Below are 21,022 nucleotides of genomic sequence, written 5' to 3'. Positions count from 1 at the left end.
ACCAATTTTAGGCAACTATTAGAAGTATTCCTTTAAAAAAATTAAGCCATAACTACTTCATAGCTTTTCAAAATAACTGTTTTGGGGAAAAGGTAATGTAATGTCTGGCTGCTGTGCTGGGCCTGCGGGCTGCAAAGGAGACAAACCACAACACAACAGGGGAACCTTCTCCAAGCTGGGCTGCAGGACCTTTAGCTCTCTGAGCTTTAACCAACTTAAGGAAGACACAGCCTCGAGCAGAGACCTTCTGTCCAGATTTGTGGCCGTCAGGACCGAACCCCAGGGGCAGAAAACACCTAAAGAACTGGCAGGAAGCCACGTGGGCAGCAGCGGCTGAGCGGGAGAGGCCTGTCCAAACCGCCATGCTGCTCGGAGTTGCCGTCCTAGGCCCACCACGGCAAGCGCCGGAGCATGAACGCGAACCTCCGGCCACTGTGCGTTCGTCCCTCCAGAGCCAGCCTGGGCCGGACGCCATGATCCCACAGAGCAGAGGACGGATGGGATGGGGCCCTGTTGCTCAAGCTCTAGCCCAGAGCAGCAGCGCGGTGTGTCCAGAAACCAGAAGGGGCCCGCACGAGCCAGGAGGTGGACCCCTCGGACGCGGCCGCCCCGAGAGCACCGCAGACGCAGGACTTCTGGCCTGACCTTGCTTACAGCCTCTGGCCAGCCGGAGCCGCTCCGCACTGGTCCCCGGCGCCGAGGAGGGCTGCGCGGGCGCCATTTTCCACCTCGGCACAGGTGCGCCTCTTCCCGGCCCGCCCAGCTTCTCTCTCTGGGCTGTCTCCGAAGGTCTCTGGCTCTGCGTTTTAATCCGGATGGAACAGTTGATTGCATGTTCTCGACGGCAGTACTTGGGCGGAGGTAAAATGATTCACCTTTATATTTGCTAAGGATTTGCCTTCTGTGCTTCAAGTCCCCCCACAGCCCTGAGTGGCAGTCCCTTGCTCTCACGTCCTGTCGCCTGGACTGGGGCTGTTGCTCATGGACCTCAGGTCCAAAAGCCTTTATGGTTTTGTTGCATTTTGTAGGCATCACAGTTTAGAGTAAGCAAACTGCTCGTGTAAGGAAAAAAAAATAATTAAAAATAAATGGTTAAGGAAACATGGATAGCCGTCATTCAACAAAATCTGTTACTACAAATTCTTGCACGGAATAAAAATTAAAAAGTGTGAGTTTTAAGACCATTTTTATTGGTTTCTTTATTCAAGATAGCATCACTTTGGACCAAGAAATGATAAGATGACTAAATCTGTTAATTCACTTATCATGCATTTCTAACTCGCCATTTTTGACTAAACCAACTCCCCCAAATAATGTATTAACCCTGAAGCAAGTTTTAAATAAATGTATGATCACTAGAAACTGAATGAATCCATTCCAGACTTTTCCACCATATATAGACATCTCTTCTGTACTAGACTATACGTTTTAATGGCAAATGATTTTGAAAGGATGGCTAGGGAAATCACCTTCAGGCCATGCATTAAATTTTGGCATGTAAATATCTACCTGCCATCACTGAGACTATTAATAAGCAATCCCAAAGGTTCCTCATGTATAAAAGTTCATCTGAACTCGAAGCTCCGAAAAGCTTGTGTGTAAAGGAGTCGCTGACCATGTATCCGTAACTCCCCAATCTATTTATAAAGTCAGCTCATCTGGGAGTCACTCCTACATCAGAAGATGTCCTCTGACCGCATCTCTGCATTCTCTTCATGGCTTCCTCCAATTCCCAGACTGCTCTGTGTGGCTGTTATTACTGTGATTCTCGTGATTTCAGATTAAGATGCCATGGAAAGTTAAGTGGCAAGCCTCTGTCACTGATGGCGGAAGTCATAGAACTAAGACTACCGTGTGCTGCACGTTGTTGGAGAGGATTAATGCCACGGTTATTAAGGCAAGCTCGAACTCCGTAGGTTAGACTGACTTTAGAATTTTCAATTTTCCTGGCTTTGCCTAGCTAACACTGAGATTACAGGTGTGAGCCAACAATGAGTCTTTTAGTTGCTTAATAATTATATTAACTTTAGCTTTATAGACCTTACAGAGGGTCTGGGGCAGCGACTTAAAATATCCGATTGGTCCTTAAGAACTTGTATTCATAAGGTGGTGCACACCTACCTGCAATATCCAAAACTGTGGAGGATTCGGAGCTTCAGGTCACCCTGAGCTACAGAAGACAACAGGTTTAGGAAGCGGGAGAAAATCCTCCGTATTATTAAAATTCTCTGTATTAGGTTGTCAGTCATCAGACTTGTTTCCTGTAACTTGGCTTTCTGAAGCTTAAAATTAGCACCACAATAGTTCTCTGTTCCATGGGTTATTATAAAATTTAAATATGGCGATATCACTTAAAACTGATAGCAAATACTAAAAGTCTTAAATGTGACTAGAACTAAGTAGGGAGAGTTGTGTAATTGTGAGAGTTGCCATCTATGATGGTTTGGGGATTGTTTTTTACTGTTCCCAAGTTTGTTGTTTCCACTGTCTCTTTGTTAATCCTGTGTATTAAATCCGTGCCTGATCCAGTAAGTGCTAGAGTGTAAAATGTACACTTATGCAGTGTAATTATGATTCACTGGAAATTTGAATTTTATAATTATCTAGAACTTGAAATGTACGGTGGAAACTAATAAGATACAAGGGAGGTGACTTGGTTAGGAAGCCAGCGGCCACGTCAGAGCTGTGGGGAGACACAGTCCTCCCAGGGGCTGCTGAGGTGTCTCAAGCTGCAGAGCTTGTCTTTGGCATCTCTGCTTCTAAGATGGAGCAACTTGTGCCTTTCCCAGTATCTATCTGGCAAAAAGACAAATGCTGCGAACCTTGTCTTTATGGTATTTTATTTGAGAACAAGAATAAATTATCAAAAAAATGTTCTCCTGAAGCCAAATTCTAGGTCTCAGTGGGCTGTGAGAACCCCCTCTCTCAGGGAGAAGTTGGCTACATTTTAAAGCTTGTGTATCACCAACTCATAAAGTGCACTGAATTAAGAAATGGCAGTGAGACTCTTGGTGATGTGGCAAAATGCATCAGCGGAGTTTATTAGAAACCATACATTTGGAAGGAACATCGCAGTTTAGTTCCCAAATAAATGAAAGGGGAATGTCCACACATGACCTCTGGCCAAACCAGCTGAAGTTTGGCTAAAGTAAGAACCTACGTAATCTACCGCACTTCTCCATGGATCCGCAAGTGAGCAACACAGAACAACTTGAGCAGGTCTGCATTCTACCCACTTTTTACAAGAGGGGCTTCAGAATGCACCCGTGGTCTGCTCTCTTCCTCACTCCCACAAACCACTGTGAGGCAGGCCAGGATGGCCAGATCTTAGTTAAGACAAATAATACAAAAGTCGACAAACAATAAACAAATGGAACTAAAGAGTCTTCACACGGACCAATGTTTATATATAATGTTTTTATCTTACCTAACTTTGTCAAAGATTTTATTTTCCAAATAATGGAATTAATTTGGAATTAAACTTTCTTTGTCCAAATTCATGGGACTTTATTTGCCAAGTAAAATTCGGTGAAGTGCATTTTTAAGAAAATCAACAACCTCTACCCTTCTGTTAAGGATTCAATAGCCTTTGTATTAGTTTAAAGGGAATATGAATTTTAATGCAAATCTATCCATCTTAAGAAAATGAAGTATTTTCAGATCTGGACTTTTTTTTCTCATAAGCTAATGCAGACTATAAACAGAAAGTGATTAATAGAGATAATTTCAGATAATAAATTTTGGTAGTACTTTCTTTATTTAGAATTAAATATCATCCAGGCATGATGGCTCTTGTCATATAAATAAATCCAGCATTTCTCATCCAGGGGATGAGAAAGAAGGATGATAATGACTTAGAGGCCATCTTGGCTATATAGCTATAGCTATAGATATAGAGATATAGATATAGATATAGATATAGATATACATACATACACACATGTATACATAGACATACACAACAGTCAACACAAATGACTATGAAGTAATGTTCATAGCATGATTTCTGAGACTTCCATACCTGCTTACATGTTTGCCACACTGAGTTAGCCAAATATTAGCAGTATAGATGTCAAGAAGTCTGTTCATACCTAAGTACACTTACACAAAGTAATTCCCATTTTTCTAAAGGTAACTATTGAAACACTGTTATAAAATCATATCAAACATGCTATATCTGTTATGAAGTAGATTAATGGAAAGAGTAGTAAATAGTCCTGTAATTGAGTCAGTAATAATAATCAAGTTTAATCTTAGCCAGGTAAAAATGGAGAGTTCCCGTGGCTGTTAGTTTCTAATGTGTTTTCATCTTTTTGTTTGGTCTGGTTTGGAGACTTGGTCTCAAACTGCCTAGACTCGTAGCCTTGAATACATGAACTCAGCTGATGCTTTGGTCTTTGTCTCCCAAGTATCTGGGGATAAGAAAATATATATACTTAGATGAATATATTGTTTTAAAGGACTTAGATTCTTCCTTGCATATGACAACATCAAGATTCACATAATAAATCATACAGATAACTGAATGATCTAGTCAGATCACTGCTACACAGGCCTGGTAGCCTGAGTTGGAGCCATCCCTAGAACCCACTAAAAGGTGGAAGGAGAGTTCTGAACCCATAATTTTCTGACCTTCACACATAGGCTGTGCACATATCCTTCCCCCCAATTATGCACATGCACAATAATAGATTAAAAATAATGTTAGCATGGAAGAACATGGACTTTTCATTGCATTAAGAAACGTCAAGAACTTTAAGCTGGATATGGAGGAGGGCTTTCATGAGAATATGAACGTAACCATTTTAAGAGTTCCTTAAAAGGGCATGCTTTCTGATTGCTATCTGTTAATTTTCTACACTGTGCAAGTATACAGCAATCTGAGTCAGTCAGCAATGCAGGTAATCTCTGGACCTTCTCAGCAGACACATGTGACAGCAGTTATCTGCCCTCTCTGTGAGACAGTGACTAAATGATCTGTGTTTCTGGTTAATTCAATGCTTTAGCTGTGCTCGGGCCTTTTTTCCTTTTCATGAGGTAGATAAATGTACAGGTCCCAAACAGTTTTATTACCTGCAAGGCATCAATTCTCATGTGTGCACTGTTAGAATGAGGTAAGCACACAGTAGGAGCTGCCCTAAATACCGTTCATATTAGGCTGAGAAAGCACGGACTGAAAAGCACTGTCTCAACATCAGGAACAAATGTTCCTTGTTGCTAACAGCCTGGCTAGGAAGTTCGAAAATGTAACTGGGTTGTGAAGAAAAAACAATCTAACCTCGCTCCCAAATGTCTTCCTTTCATTCTCCAACTCCCGGCACCAATGGAGCCGCTCGGTCAGAGATCCCTGCCTCCACCACCTGCTTCTATAGCAGTGTATGTCTCTCTAGTGCAGTCAGAATACATCACTGTTTCTCCAGTAGTTCAGTGGAGATGAGGACACTTCAGTTCATAAGAACCAGTAGAAACCACGTTCATAAGTACTGAAAAAGATTTACTGTTGGCGTAGGAATAGATTCCTGTTTGAACTCATCTGCTTATTGGCTTTCAAAGATACCCAAGCTGGTTGTGCAGTACACTACAGGTGCTATAAAAAATCACCACCAATCACTATTTGATGTTGTCGCTAAAGGAAAACCTACCAAAGATCAAAAACATAAGATGGTTAGTATATCTATTAGAAAAGGCATTGATTTGGGGCCTGACAGAAGAACAAGAGAAACATCCGTGGGTCAGGTCCTAAGAAACATGGCAGGTGTAAGCAGGGACACTTGTTAACCCCGGTTAAAAGCAGTTTGTGCTGTGTTGAGCCTGAACGTGCGCTTCACCATCAGTAAACAGGACACGAAGGGCCTTCAAAACAGACAAGCAGCAAGATTAGGTCTAGTTAGACTCAACATCCAGCCATTGCTGTGGAAGAAAATGCCCTCGATGAGAACTCTACACTATGCTCTACGTGCTAGGTTTTAAAGCTGACGCTGTTAACGTTTGTCATGTTAAAGCTAAGGGAACAAAAGCAAAGTTAACGCCTAAGTATTTTTTGTCTCTGGGATGCCTGCATGCTTCTCTGTTCAGCTTTCTTAACTCCCTTGAAATTTAAACATAATTTTTCCCTGAAACACAATCCTTTAAAACAGTTTTGCTGTGTTAATTCACAAAAATTTGATAAGAGACTTTCCATACCTGAGACGCTTTGCCTGTTGGAATCTGAGTCCCCATTACTGGAATTAGAATTATTGGAAGAGTTGTTGTCAACCCCTCCCAGAAGGGGGCGCAAGTGGCTCACTGAGACTTGTTCAATGAAAGATGTTCCATACTTGCGAAAATACCACCATTCAAATATCTAGAACAGAAAAATAACGTGTGTTTATGACCTCAGTTTCTTCTTGTAATTTTAGAACACGTTCCCTTATTATATGCTTACTGTTTCCCTTTGAAAATGTTTAAATTGGTCTAACTGTAATATATTTCAATAATTGAACCAATATTGTTTAGATAAAATTGTTTTTCTCTGCTGGGGAGTAGTTTCTCAAAAGAATCAATAAATATAGTGATAGAAAAAAGAATACTGTTAAGGTGTATTCCAAATGAATTTTCTTTACATTAACATAATATTCAAATTACAAAATCACTTTATCTGAAAGACAACTCTAGAAATATAAACACCAGTTTTCCCAAAATATACCTTATGAAATGCTTTAACTCATGACATTATATATTTTTGAAAAATCATACCCACAATTTTAAGTAATTTTAAATAAGTAAATATTTTTAAGTAAAAAAATATTTTAACTGTAAAAGTAAGACTTTATTCCCCCCCCCCAAAAAGAGGCAAACAAAAGAACAGGGGCAGTCAGAAGAGTCCTAGGGGCATGCTGCTTGAGAGACTGAGGGAGGAGGGTCATTTGAGCACAGGAGTTCAAGGCCAACCTGAGGACCATGATGCCATCTAGTCTTAGACAGGAAAACATAGAAAGTCGTCATGGCGCCCAGGTCCGGAAGCTCAGCAGCCCTTCCCGCTATGGCAGTTTCTTCTCCCAAACCCTCACTTATTATTATATATCTTAATCCAAAAGAGAACAGTAATAACTTTCCTTAACAGAAGAAAACCAGTCACACTTCTGTGACTAGCTGAAGGCAGAGCTCCTTGAGAATGGGAAAGTGAGTGCCCACATGTCCACCCCACCCCCACTGTGCCCACATGTCCACCCCACCCCCACTGTGCCCACATGTCCACCCCACCCCCTCTGTGCCCACATGTCCACCCCACCCCCACTGTGCCCACATGTCCATCCCACCCCCACTGTGCCCACATGTCCATCCCACCCCCACTGTGCCCACATGTCCACCCTACCCCCGCTGTGCTCACTTCCATGTCCAGCCCTTAAGCTAATAATACAGGCAGTCTACCTTAAAACCCGTCTTCTTGGGACAAATGGCATGCTCCTTGAGTAGTGAGTTTCAACATAATTATACCTCTTTATGTATCAGAGATTATATTATACCAGGAAACTTCTTTCCACATTGTACTGTTTAAACATGCTGGCACCAAACCACCTGGCATCAGACTCTCTAGAAGCTTGATCTAGCCTGATGAAGTCAAGCTCAACCAAGTTTTTATTCTCGCCTCACAGATCTTCTCGCTGCTAGCCGTGACCCTGAAGGGACCTCCATAGGTGAACATGCAGATTATGGACCCATAAAGATGTCTACAGCCCTAGTGAGTTATTTGATTTATTTGGATACTAGTACCTTCAACTGTAAGTGAAGTGGGAATCCTATTTACCTTCAAGGGTCCTTAATTTTCACACCAGCTCAGTGTAAAACACCCACATCAGCATCTGACCCACAGTGGGTTCCCAAGAGTTACCATTTATTATATTAATGGCTTGTATACCACACTGTTCAAGGCTCGCACCCTTGAGTCCTACATTGAGGCATCCCTCTTTTGCCAGTCATTTTGTAGCATTTTCCTCTAAAATCAACATTTCTTCTGAGAGAGAAGAGAGTTAAGACATAGGCTGTTAATCCAGGGGGAGGTGAAACATTGCACCCCCCAGGCAAGTTCACTGAAACTGGGGAGTAAAATGACTGAGGACCAAGCTTCAGTAGGCTTCTCATTCCTCGTGTCCACAGAAGCAGTAGCAATTCCTGAGACTGTGGGACAGACAGCTGCCTGCCAGTCATGCAGTGTGCTTCAGGTGTGCCGCTTCTGTGAGCTATAAGGCATCCTCCTTGAAGTAACCACAGAAAGCTCATTAGTTCAGCAAGCTTGAGTTGGGTAGCTTCCTTTCCTGTCTGTCACTGGGTCCATATCTGGAGTGAGTACGTGTTTATTCACGTCTCCCTAGGAATAGTGTTGTCCAGTACTGCCCCCCAGTTTAGGTCAGTGCTGCATCTTACCTATGATCACTAGGATGTGACAAGGTACTGCTGGGCCAGTCCTGAGCAGTCAACAAAGCTCTCTGCCCCAGCTACAAGAGGAAAGAGTTGCCAAGACCCCCTTTAGCACTGGCTACAGAACCGACAGGCTCTTAATCATTGGCAATGACGTTTTATTCTCCTGTGCTATGCTAATGGAGCACCTGCTAACCCACCGTCCACTCATTCCATCATACGGCACCAAGATTCCTGGCCGTCCATGATGGCGTCCCAGGGTCACAACAGCATGTCCCTGCACTGAAAGTCCATGCTTCAGGCCACAGTACCCATGACACTCTAGCACCCATCACATACACAAAACCTTGAGATTTCAGATCCTTTCATCCTTTGGCAGAGCCACAGAGCAACACTGAAACAGACCTTAAACAATGTGTGACAAAGAAGCAGTGACCTGACCTAAGCCACAGAGCTGAGCCTCAGCTCTCTCTGCTGCTCTCACTTAAACCTCTCTATAAACAACAAAGGATCCTTGAGTAAAACTAGGGCAGACGCACAGTCCTGCATTTCCCTCAAAATGCCCTGACAGGCTTTCTGTGCTTTCTTAACTATGGAAACCAATTCAGAACTAGTCTCAAATGTGATCAGATAACTAAGCCTAAGAGGCATGTGCCTCAAATTAACTGAACATCTGCATTAGTACAAGACAGACCTTGTCTCTGGATCCTCCTACCTTGTTAGCCCAGAAATAACAGATAGGTAAGGACAGCTTAGTTGTTCGGGGGCAGGGAAGTGTGTCTTCCCAGACATCTCATAGAACATTAACACTGCCGGCCCATCTGTGTAGAGGGAATATAGAGGGATTTTAATCCAGCAAGATGGCTACTCTGATAATATCTGAACAACGTTTAAATCTGTGTGATTAGGCTGGAAAGCATGCCCTTGGTACTCATATTTAATCCTTCCAACTGGAATCCTTCCCTATACACCTTTAAGCCCAAACAATAACATCTAAGTGAGGGGCAGACAAAGTGACAAATCAGAAAAAGATTGGACAGAATGAGTCAGGTGGAATATGCCCAGCTCTCAGGAGACCAGCACAGGAAGGAGAAGCCATTTAAGAGCAGTGCATCATTGGTGGGATTGCGAGCTGGTACAACCACTCTGGAAATCAGTCTGGTGGTTCCTCAGAAAACTAGACATAGTCCTACCTACAGATCCAGCTATTCTACTCCTGGGCATATACCCCAAAGATGCTCCAACATATAACAAGAACACATGCTCCACTATGTTCATAGCAGCCTTATTTATAATAGCCAGAAGCTAGAAAGAACCCAGATGTCCTTCAACAGAGAAATGGATACAGAATATGTGGTACTACATGGAGTAGTACTCAGCTATTGAAAACAAAGACTTCATGAAATTTGCAGGCAAGTGGATAGATTTAGAAAATATCATCCTGAGTGAAGTAACTCAGTTACAAAAGAACACATATGGTATGTACTCACTAAGTCGATGTTAGGCATGATATACCTTGGAATACCCATGATACCACCAGACCACATGAAGCTCAAGAGGAAGGAAGACCAAAGAGTGAATGCCTCAGTCCTATATAGAAGGGGGAACAAAATACTCAAGGGAAGTAGACGATGGGAGGGACTTGAGAGGAAGAGATGGGGGAAGGGCAGAATCAGATAAGAGAGGAGATGGAGGAGATGTACAGAGGGTCAGGAAATTCAACAGAGGTGTGAAGCAATGGGGGATGTGAAACTGGGGGTAGCAACCAGAAAGTTCCACATGCCAGAAAAGCAAGAGCCTCCCAAGACCCCACGGGGATGACATTGGCTGAAATACTCCACAAAGGGGAGGGAGAACCTATTGAGACCATATCCAGAGGTTAGGCATGGACCCCTGTTTGATGGATGGTGCCATCCACCCATCTCCAAAATTTTAACCCAGAATTGCTCCTGTCTAAAGGAAATGCAGGGACAAAGAACAGAGACTGAAGGAAAGGCCATCCAGAGACTACCCCACCTGGGGATCCATCCCACATGCAGACACCACACCCAGTCATTATTGCTGATGCCAAGAAGTGCTTGCTGACAGGAACATGATATAGCAGTCTTCTGAAAGGCCCTGTCAGATCCTGACCAATATAGATGTAGATGCTTGAAGCCAACCATCGGACTCATCATAGGGACCCCAATGGAGGAGTTAGGAAAAGGACTGAAGGAGCTGAAGCTGCCTTATCTGGAATCAGTGAGAGGGGAGGCCCCTGGTCCTGTTAAGGCTTGATGTCCCAGTGTAGAGGAATGCTAGGGCGGTGAGGCAGGAATGGGTGTGGGGGGGAGCACCCTCATGGAAGCAGGGTAAGGGGAGATATGATGGGGGGGTGCAGAGGGGAAACTGGGAAAAGCGATAAATTTAAAATGCAAGTAAATAAAATATCCAATTTAAAAGGGGGGGGGTGCTGGAGAGATGGCTCAGTGGTTAAGAGCACTGACTGCTTTTCCAGAGGTCCTGAGTTCAATTCCCAGCCACCACATGGTGTCGCTTACAACCATCTGTAATGGAATCTGATGCTCTCTTCTGGGGTCACTGAAGACAGCAACAGCGTGCTCACATAAAATAAATAAATCTTTAAAAGAAGAAGAGGAGGAGGAGGAAGAGGAGGAGAAGAAGAAGAAAGAGCAGTGTAGGAGTGAGTCAGACAGTAGAGTTGGGAGGCAATGCAGTGATTCCAGTGCAGTGGCGTTGAACTCATTCATGAGTCCATGCAGAAGTGGTTGACACTGGAGAATAAGAAGCAGCCATAAGATTAGAACAAATTGCCAGAGTTAGTTTGTGGCCAAGAAAAGCAATTCAATGAGAAAACTAGAGCAGCCAGATTGAATCAGCCAGCCAAAGTTCAGAAAGAGCTACTGTCTTAGTTAGGGGTTTACTACTGTGCACAGACACCATGACCAAGGCAACTCTTATAAGGACAACATTTAATTGGGGCTGTTTACAGGTTCAAAGATTCACTTCGTTATCATCAAGGCGAGAACATTGCAGCATCCAGGCAGGCATGGTGCAGGAGGACCTGAGAGTTCTACATCTTCATCTGAAGGCTGCTGACAGAATACTGACTTCTAGGCAGCTAGGATGAGGGTCTTAAATCCCACACCCACAGTGACACACATACTCTAACAAGGCCACACCTACTCCACAAGGGCCACACCTTCTAATAGTGCTACTTCCTGGGCTGAGCACATACAAACCATCACAGCTACAAAGGTGGGATTAAGTGTCTGAGACCAAAATAACATCTGTCAAATAAAAGCTGCATTTACAGAGAGGGCACTAACAAAATAGCCCTGTTCTTCCAGTATGTATCAAAAGAAAAGGAAGAAAGCTGTCCCAAACTTTAAGTAACCAAGCCCTTTAATTTGAGGTAGTAGCAGAACAATGTCCCCTGTATTGCAAAACTCGTCAGACTTTGAGGAACACTTCACAATATTCTTAAAGTGCTGAATGGATCCACATAGGCAGATGGTGTTATTTTGAATGCATACATATTTGGTGTCACTTTGACTACATTTCCCTGGTGCATACCTACAGTGTGAACAGTGAAGCATTCATAAACAAATTTAGGTTTTAAAATAGTTCTTAGACATCCTAGTTTAGTGGTCCTGACACATTGGGAAGTGGGGCATCTCTCTAGTCTGCCAAATAACTTAGAATTTAAAATGTAAAACAATGCATTTCGTAAGTTTCAAACCTTAATCTTTCTACTACACTTTCTCCTGTGCCATCTCTGGAGTGATACAGATTAAGTAGGATGGAAATCGGAACCATCAGCAGAGTAAGGCATTTAGGAAGCCAACACTAACTGTCTAGTTTAAGAGAAAAATCCTCTTACCTAGAAAGCCAGGAGCAGTAAGTGACCTTGGCTGGTTATCCTGACTCTGGGGGCTGTTTTCTAGTGTGTAGTCAAGTCAGAGCGAGCACTCACTGCGGGAAGGAACACTAGGGTGGGCCAGTGGATTAGTTGCATGTAATATAAATAAACAGAATTGTTAAGGTTTTTAGGGGGAGGAGGAAGGTTTATTTTTGTTCATGCTGTTTTTGAGGGTTTTGTTTTTGTTTTTAAAAAAGGCTCACACATTTTTGAAATGGACAAGAAACCATGGAGAGAGAAAACCTGAAGGTACAAAATCACAAGTAACTAAGAGGCATGAAGCCAAGATTCCAGGAAACACAGTTTCTTGAAAGGTGTGCCTGCACATCTGCATTTGTGCACACAAACCTGTGCGTCTGTGTGTGGTCTACCTGTGCAGTGTGTACACATTATTTTCTTTAATTAGCAAAAGTTCATCTGAGATAAAACAAAGGCAACTGAAAAGCACTAAAGTGACATCACTAACTATTTTTAGTATCTGAATTCTTAAGTGTATCCTTTCCGTCAAACCAACTTTCAAAATCCCTTACTCACAACTCCTCAAGACTGACATTAACCAAAAAGAAAGAAAAGGCAAAAAAAAAAAAAGGAAGGACAAAGGGGGAAGAGGAGGGAGGGAAGAATTGGAAGAGAGAAGGAAGGGAAGAAGGAAGGAAAAGGAAGAAGTGCAAGCAGCCCATTCTTTCTGCACGTTTTGTTTATAAACACTGCATAGCTACTGTGTGGGGTCTGGCTTCCTTCTTCCTTAACTCTCAGCTAATCCCTCATTAACCACCTGTTTCCCTAAACAGTTGTGGCAGCTATGTGTGGGACTGACACGCCCACTCCCGTTTCTGGGCTCCTGCTGCAAAGACTAAAAGAGGCAGGAAGATAAGGCCTTCTTCAAGGTCAAAAGCCCACCTACCTGCACACAGATTCACTGGGTAGGATTTTCTCCTGTAACACTCATTACTGTGACCTGGAGATAAGGACCAGTCTCCTGGGATCACAAAGAGTGAGCAGGACTTCCTGTGTCATCTGTCCCAAGCCCTGAAGTTCACTGTGATGGCGCCTGTCCTTTAATACCCTACAGATTCTGATTGAAGTAGTCCTCAGAATTCAAAGCAAGCTCCCCAGATAATTCTGATCCAGCTAATTCATGTACTATGTATTATGTGTGCAATCAACTGTTCTTTAAATATCAACCAATGTGTTTGGGACACACACACAGAAGCTGAAGAAATGGTTCAGCAATTAACATTTACCACTCTCGAAAAAGACTCAGGCTTGGTTGCCAGAACCACATAGTGGCCCACACCCATCCATAGGTCCAGTTCCAGAAAATTCAGCTCTTTTTCTGGCTTCTGAAGGCACCAGGCACATACACAGTAAGTACACATACATAAATTCTGGCAACATACTCACATACATAAGATAATAAATCTAAATCCAAACAAACTGTTTCCAGCTTAGAAGGGAAGAGAACAATAAAGGATCACACAAATAAAATATGGTTAAGTTATGCTAAGTGTTGGTCTGTGTTCTAAACGGGCCATATCTGACCTAATTTTCATGACCAAATAGGAAAAAGAAAACCCTATGTCCTGAAAACATTGCAGCCTTTCATTCTATCTCCAGCATCCTTTCTCTTCTTCATATTCTTCCTTCACCTTTCCATCTCCCTTTTCATCTCTTTCACATGCACTTGGTCCATTTCTGTGAGTCTGTCTGTGAAAATGAAAAACACCAAGTTCTGGAACGTGCTGGTAACCGCCTTCCCAGGCAGCACTCTTGTAGAGGTCAAATGATATGGCAAAGCAATGGACAGGTAAAGCCTAGCTGTCACCCCACCTACACGCAGCAAGCAGGGCCTAGCAAGCCTTCTCTGGATGTCTATAGGACTTTAATGCTCTGGAGTTCCGCAGCTTAAACGTTTACTGATGTGTGCCTTAATGCAGATTAGACAAGACAGATTGGTTGGGTCTGTCTATCTATTGCTAGTTTGTTCATCTTCCCCAGCTTTTCTGTGTCTAATTGTTAATCCAGTCAAATGCTCTTGCAAACAGATCCTAACAAGCTTCTCTCTCTCTCTCTCTCTCTCTCTCTCTACCTATCTATTTATCTATCTATCTATCTATCGATCTATCTATCTATCTATCTATCTATCTATCTATCTACCAGGTAGGTGCTTATTCAATACTTGGTCCAGTGGGAAGTATTGTTGTTTTAAACAGATTTTAAACATTTTTTAATTAAAATATATCATTTCTCTCCTTTCCCTCTTTACACCTGCCTCTCTCCCTGTCAAATTCATGGCCTTTTTAATTTCATTCCTACCACACACTCAGAAGCATAAGAATATAATACAGCTTGTTCAGCCCACTTAGCACTATTTGTATGGATATGATTTCAGGGATGACTGATGAGATTTAAATAACCAATTAGGGGACTCCTCGGGAAGATTATGTCTCCCTGTCTCAACATTCCTTAGTTCCCTGTAATCCTTTCTTTAGTGGTGTGGTCTCTTTCACCCCTCCCTTATCAAAGAAACTACTCTTTAAAACAGAAAGGACACTATTACAGGAAACCATAAATTATCAAAATTTAGAAGAGAGGCTGTGGGTCTACTGCTAGATTCTGATGGGGGTCCTCCAGAGAGGCCGACAGACAGTTCACAGATTTATGAGGTGAGCCAGGTGATTCAGGGAAAGAACGAGAGTCCCAGGGAATATCTAGAAAGACTTAGAAGCCTCCTTTTGATCCAGAAGCCAATCAGCTGTGAGCATGGCTTTTGTTAACCAGGCTGGCTCGGCTATCCACCAGAAAAGTGTCATCCACTGAATGGCTTTGCCCAAAAGCCAGCCTTTGCCTTCGAATGACAAGACTTGGAGTGAGGCTCCAGGGGACAGTTGTCTCGGACACTGCATGAGGCAGGGCCACCCCAAAATAACTGTGCCCCAGTGTGGAGATGACGTCCTGACGTGGGCCCTGACTTAGAGACACGCCAGGAGGCCACAGAAGGCCTGCTATAGGAACTGAGTCAACTTGGCTAGCAAGTGTCTGCTAAGAACTGCTAAGGTCAACCTGAGGTCACCTATCTGGGTGATGGGGCAGCCAATGCACGCTGTTAGATTCCCGGCATCCTCAGCATCCCAGTTCCATCAACCCAAAGGCAAGTACAAGAATTTCTGGGACCTGCTGGACTTTGTAAACTCTGGGTGCCAGAGTTCACTGAGATAGCCAAACCGTTATATGAGGCCACCAGGAGCCAAGAAGACAATAGAATGGACCCCTGATACGGACACAGCCTTTTAAGACTCTAGGAATAGCAGTATTGGAGGCACTGGCCTTGGCCATCCCAAACATTCACAAACCTTTCCATCTGTATGTGGCTCAGAGAATGAGGATAGCAAAGTGAGCGCTCACCCAAATTTTGTAACTATAGAAAAGACCTGTGGCTTATTTACCTAAAAAGCTGGAGCCTGTGGCTGAAGGAGGGCCAGCCTGCCTGTGGATCACAGCTGCCACTGCCCTGCAGAATCACCACAGAGCAGCAACTTGTTATCACCACCCTGTGTGCTATTGAAGGGACCCTCAAGGGCATACCCAGCCAGTGGCTGTCCAACGCTAGACTGGTGACTTTCAGGCTCTACTTATGATTTCCCCTGGCATAAGATATAACCCATCATCTGCCCTAACGCCATTCCTGTGGTCGTTGTCAGTCACTGAGAATGTGGACATAACCCCCTTCCTGTTACTTCCCACTATCACCTATGGCCTGCCTTCTCCTGACTATTGAACAGCTCCTGGCATGCTACAGTAATTTCCTACCTAGCTCTAAGTTGCAAACGTGCAGACTCTAAATGAAAAATCTTCCATTTCTTCAATAAAATAGAATCTTTTGGAATGATTCATTCTCATACTTTTGCTAGTTATTGATTTTTTTTCTGGGTTTTCCTAGCAATTCTGGTTCTAGTGGCTTTGTTGGTCATTTTTCTCTGTCCTACATCCCCTACATTGGGGAACATTTCGAGATTATCAAAATATTTTCTCCTCCATTTTTTTGGCCTAGTCAGATTAAAACTCTTTTCCTTTAATTGTTGCTTTTGCTGTTGGTCTGTGTCAACCTGCAGGCTCAGTGGAAGGAATCCCTGAGACTGGCGAGCTCTCACCACACGGCTTTCAGAGTTTGTGTTCTATTAAAATGTCCTCAGTCCTACAACCACCTCACCAAGGCTAAAGAGGAAGGTGGTATTGCTACTACAATGTATTTGCCAAGTATTTACAGTAAAATAACATCACACATTGTCACCATTATTTCAAAAGAGAAATGTAACTCTAAAAACCAGGAGGAAGTCAATGCTAGAATAAAATACAGTCCCTGGACAGAATAAGTTAATAGCCAACTGTCTCACATTTCCTGAACAGAGTTGTCAGAGATGCTTGTTTGGGCAGTGGGTGTTTAAGATGCAGCATGCTACCAACTACAATCTCCCCTTCTACGGGTGAGTTTTAGTACAGGGCCCCTTGCCTTGGGTTGAACTTTGCACTTGGATCTGGGCTATCTACAGAGATTTCTATCTTGGGATGGCTCCACAGGACCAACTTTGCACAAGTCACATAACCCCCATGATACAGACATAACAAGCTGAACCTAGAGATGCTCTTATCTCAAAAGGATGCTCTCTCTCCACACGGCCATTTTCTACTTCCAGTTGTTTGCAGAGTCTGCCTTTCTCTGTCTTATAAGCTCAGGCTTCTAAAACCTTTCATTATTCCAGGTAAACACATTCTCTTTGCTGAACATGTTTGCACATATCTCCCCTTAAGTTTCTTCTATTGATAATTCATTTTTAAATAATAATAATAGCACTATGATCTTTTACCTGTACCTATTTCTACAATGATTAGTAGTCACACAATAGTGGATGTAGAAAATCTTTTTAAAATTTATATCCTTTAAAGATTATTAAGTTATGTGGGAATTGCCTCACTGAGTTTACACAGCCCCATAATATGCACTCCAGTGAATTGTGGTGGGTAATGTGATCCTTCGTATCTACAGCTGTTACAGAATATACGGTAATGACGTTGTAAGATGATTATTTGTTCTACCTATTTGAGATTTTGTTAAAGGAAGCAATGAAGAGGGGAATGTTAACACTGAGAGAATAGGAGATGAATGGAGGAAAGGGCTGGGGATGCCACAATCCACACCAACACATGTAAAAAATATTCCTAATGATACTAAATCTAATAATCATTATATTCCCACACATGTAAAGAACATTCCTAATGACACATCTAATAATCCATTGTGATAAATACATGAAAAACAGTCTTAGTTGAACTAGGCCACTTTTATGCATCAGCAATATATATCCACCTGTCTGTCTAGTATGTGTGGATGAAAAGTGAATCCAGGGTTTCGTGAATATGAGGCAAGTTTTTTACGACTGAGTTATGGTCCTAGCACATTTTATGTTTAGATACTAGAATTTGGCCTAGAAACATCTTCTATGAGCTCCCCCCATATTAAGAGTTGTGTTTATTCCCACAAAAGAAAGGATTGCAGAAATATAACAATTTTTTAGAGTAAGTACAATTCTTCTCTTCATCCCCACCCAACATGAACACACACAAAATGAATTCTGAAAACTCCTGATGTTCTCCCAGATTAATCCTTAAAATAGTCACACTAACATACATGTGAACAAGTTTTTAAATTAAAAGAATTCCATCACTTACCAAAATAAGTCCTGATATTAGGGAGGAAGTGCCTGTCAGAGCCACGTAGAACTTTGGGGTTAACGTGTTCAAAAACATGCTCACTGAAAAAAAGAAAAAGAGAAGGTTGAGAAAGGCATGCCTGTAATCAGTAAAACTTTCTGCTCGTTTCTTAGGATTGTGTGTGTGTGTTTGGTATGTACAAGCATGTATGTATGCGCTGTAGCCATCACATGAGTTCTAGAAACTGAACCCCTGCAAGAACATTGAATTCTCTTAACTACTGAGCCACCGCTCTGGCACCTAAGTTGTTTATTTTTATTCCTTGTAAACTTACTCGTTTCTGATGACCAGGACTCCCAGAACCACACAAAGCCCCACTAAGATGAAGAACTAGTACACTGATTCAGAAAGGCAGATGCCAAGCTGTGCCCTAATGCTACAATACACACTGAGGAAAGTACAACAGTGGCATGACTGTTAGAGGTGAGCTCTGCTTGCATCCGAGGCCGGCTCCACAGAAAAGAGCTTATGGCTAAAATATTAACCTGGTCAAAGACCTACGGCTGAGGAAGGTGTAAGTCCTAGTTTACTACTGTTACTATTTTGCTCAATGGAAATGTTCTCAAACTGCCTTCTAAAAAATTGATGTCTGTACCCATAGATCAGTGCTATTCTCAACCTTAGTCAGAGAAACTTGTTTTTGCAGTAGGTATCGGTGCTGAGAATTAATGACAATGGAGCATTCAACCCTAAACCAGACATTTGTTCTACCTTCAGAGTCTAGAGAACATCACAGAAGAAAGGGAGGAAGGAAAATAAGGAGAGGTGGATGGGAGGAGTGCTTCCCAATGCTGTCTTCTAGACAGAACTCGGCCACCACACTCACTACAGCCATGATGCTTACCTACATGTGACCTACACCGACAAACCAGTCACTGTCCCTGTCTGGTTGGGAGAGGGCTTCAAACCTAGTTGGGGTGCAACTGGCTATTGATGACTGCTAGGATGGGTGAGTGGCATCATTTTTCTTTGTGACATTTCAGAGGGAAGTTAAAAGACCCTATTAGGGCCAGTTGCCATTTTGAATTCAGATTATGTGGTTCTGGTTAGCTGGGGTAAAAGGTCATCTGTAATTAGATACCAGAACCACTAAGAGAAACTTTTTTTTTTTTTTTTTTTTTTTTTTTTTTTTTTTTTGCTGGGGTGCTCGATACCGGCTAGCTGGAACTGATAAATTAGCAGTGATTAAGTAGAGCCCAGCATGACTAAGAAGAGGTGAAATCTGGGAAGTGCTTCCTCAGAGTCAGCACAGAACCTGTGGTCCAGAAGTAGCCAAGGTTGTGCTTGTGCCGGCGGCTGAACTGGGTCATGGTAAGAGTCATCCAGGTGGTGTTGGTTTGGTGGCATAAAGGGGTCATACAGAGCAGCTGAGACTTGTCACCGTGAGAGATCAGGAGAGACCAATGGTGAATGTGCACACAGTTAAAGGAGTCAGGCGGAGAAGTTGAGAGCTGGCACCATAAAGAGATCCCAGCATTGTGGAGACGCCAGTGCACCAGGCACCACGAACATCAGCAGTCATGTAGAGGAACCAGCAGGAGCCTGGGAGACAACTGTGTGTCCTGCAAACGGTGGAGTTAGAGAACTGACCAAAGCCCCTTGTAGGAGCCCAGAGGATCATGAATGAATCCTTGGCATTGCACATGGAGTTATTTACACGGTTGGAGTCTGGTTTTGCTTTGTTCACATTTCTGTGCCCTGGTTCTTAAACCTTGATGTAAGAAAGTGTTTAACTTAATTAGGATTTTACATGAACCCACAGTTGAGAGATTTCAAACTTTTAAAAGGGATTTATAGTTTTTAAATAGACTGATGTGTTTGAATTTCAAATATGGACAACTTTCTTTGTGTTTTATACTGTGAGTTTTATATTAACATGGCATCTTGGGGATAAATGAAAAAGGAAAGGTACTAGTTGAAAAATGGTATGCTGTGTATCGAGGTGACAAGGGGTCATCAGTGCTTGCTAGTTTTATGTCAACTTGATATTAGTCATCCTAGAGGAGGGAGCCTCAATAAAGAAAATGCCTCCGTAAGATCTGGGTGTAGGTAAACCTGACAGAACATTTTCTTAACCAGTGGTTGATAGGGGAGGCCCATCTCGTTGTAGGTGGTGCCACCCCTGGCCTGGTAGTCCTGGGTTCTGTGAGTACAACTTACTGATTTGTTCCACACATGGCTTGCTCAGCCTCCAGGTTCCTGCCATGTGTGAGTTCCTATCTTGGCTTCCTTCAGTGATAAGGAAGAATAATCCAAATGAGCCCCTAACTCCCCCAGCATGCTTTGCTCATGTTGTTTCTTCACAGCAGTAGTAACCCTAATAGACAGGCAGCAGTGTAGACTCCAGCACGTCTCCAGTCGGAGTCTGGGAAAATGAAAACCGACATGGGCATTTGATAACGCTAGCTAATTGCAGGATGCCCAAAATGACTTGTAAGGAAATCCAAAGCTGTACCACATCGTCTTTCTTGGCCATTCGTAAATAAAACATAACTTGTGCTGCTATTAGCCTGTGAGTCTCTGAAGATCTGCTAAAATGGCAGCTTAGGAGATGCTTTTTGTAAGGATCTGGGAATAAAATATCTTCATAATATACTATAAATAGTCTTTTCTAGGCATAGTTTATATTCCTAGCATTTGTATCACCTTACAAAACCAGTTTTCCGTGTGGTCGGCTCAGTTGGGATTAAAGGCACAAAAGGAACACCCCTCACTGCTGCTTCTGCCCCCCTTGCCCTGCCCTCCTGCCTTCCTCGTGCTGTGGCTTGAGCTTTTATATATCACAGCCTCTTGAGAAATGCTATGGCATTCATCTCTGCGACAGAGAAGCGAGGAGACTTATTTTTAGGCTCACTGCTAAGGTAAGAACCCCTCATAAATCATCCTGTCCACTCCTCCTCGACCCTTGATGCTGCCCTGGCAGCCTCACAGGGA

The 21,022-nt window shown here is 42.9% G+C and overlaps 1 protein-coding gene across 4 annotated transcripts in view; it reads right to left on the bottom strand.

The window, feature by feature from the left end:
• Positions 1-21,022, bottom strand: part of ST7 (suppression of tumorigenicity 7) — a 225,687-nt gene that overhangs the window by 98,722 nt on the left and 105,943 nt on the right. For all 4 annotated transcript variants that reach the window (XM_080936053.1, XM_080936054.1, XM_080936055.1 and 1 more), the window contains exons 2-3: positions 18,047-18,129; positions 6,184-6,343 (exon numbers count right to left, since the gene is read on the bottom strand). In XM_080936053.1, coding sequence (XP_080792179.1) covers positions 6,184-6,343; positions 18,047-18,129 — 243 coding nt within the window. The remainder of the gene's footprint in view (positions 1-6,183; positions 6,344-18,046; positions 18,130-21,022) is intronic.

This window comes from Micromys minutus (assembly GCF_963924665.1).
Source record: "Micromys minutus genome assembly, chromosome: 23".
Taxonomy (NCBI): Eukaryota; Metazoa; Chordata; class Mammalia; order Rodentia; family Muridae; genus Micromys; species Micromys minutus.
The sequence above is the reverse complement of the archived record's forward strand: the minus strand, read 5'-3'. Positions and strand labels throughout refer to the sequence as shown.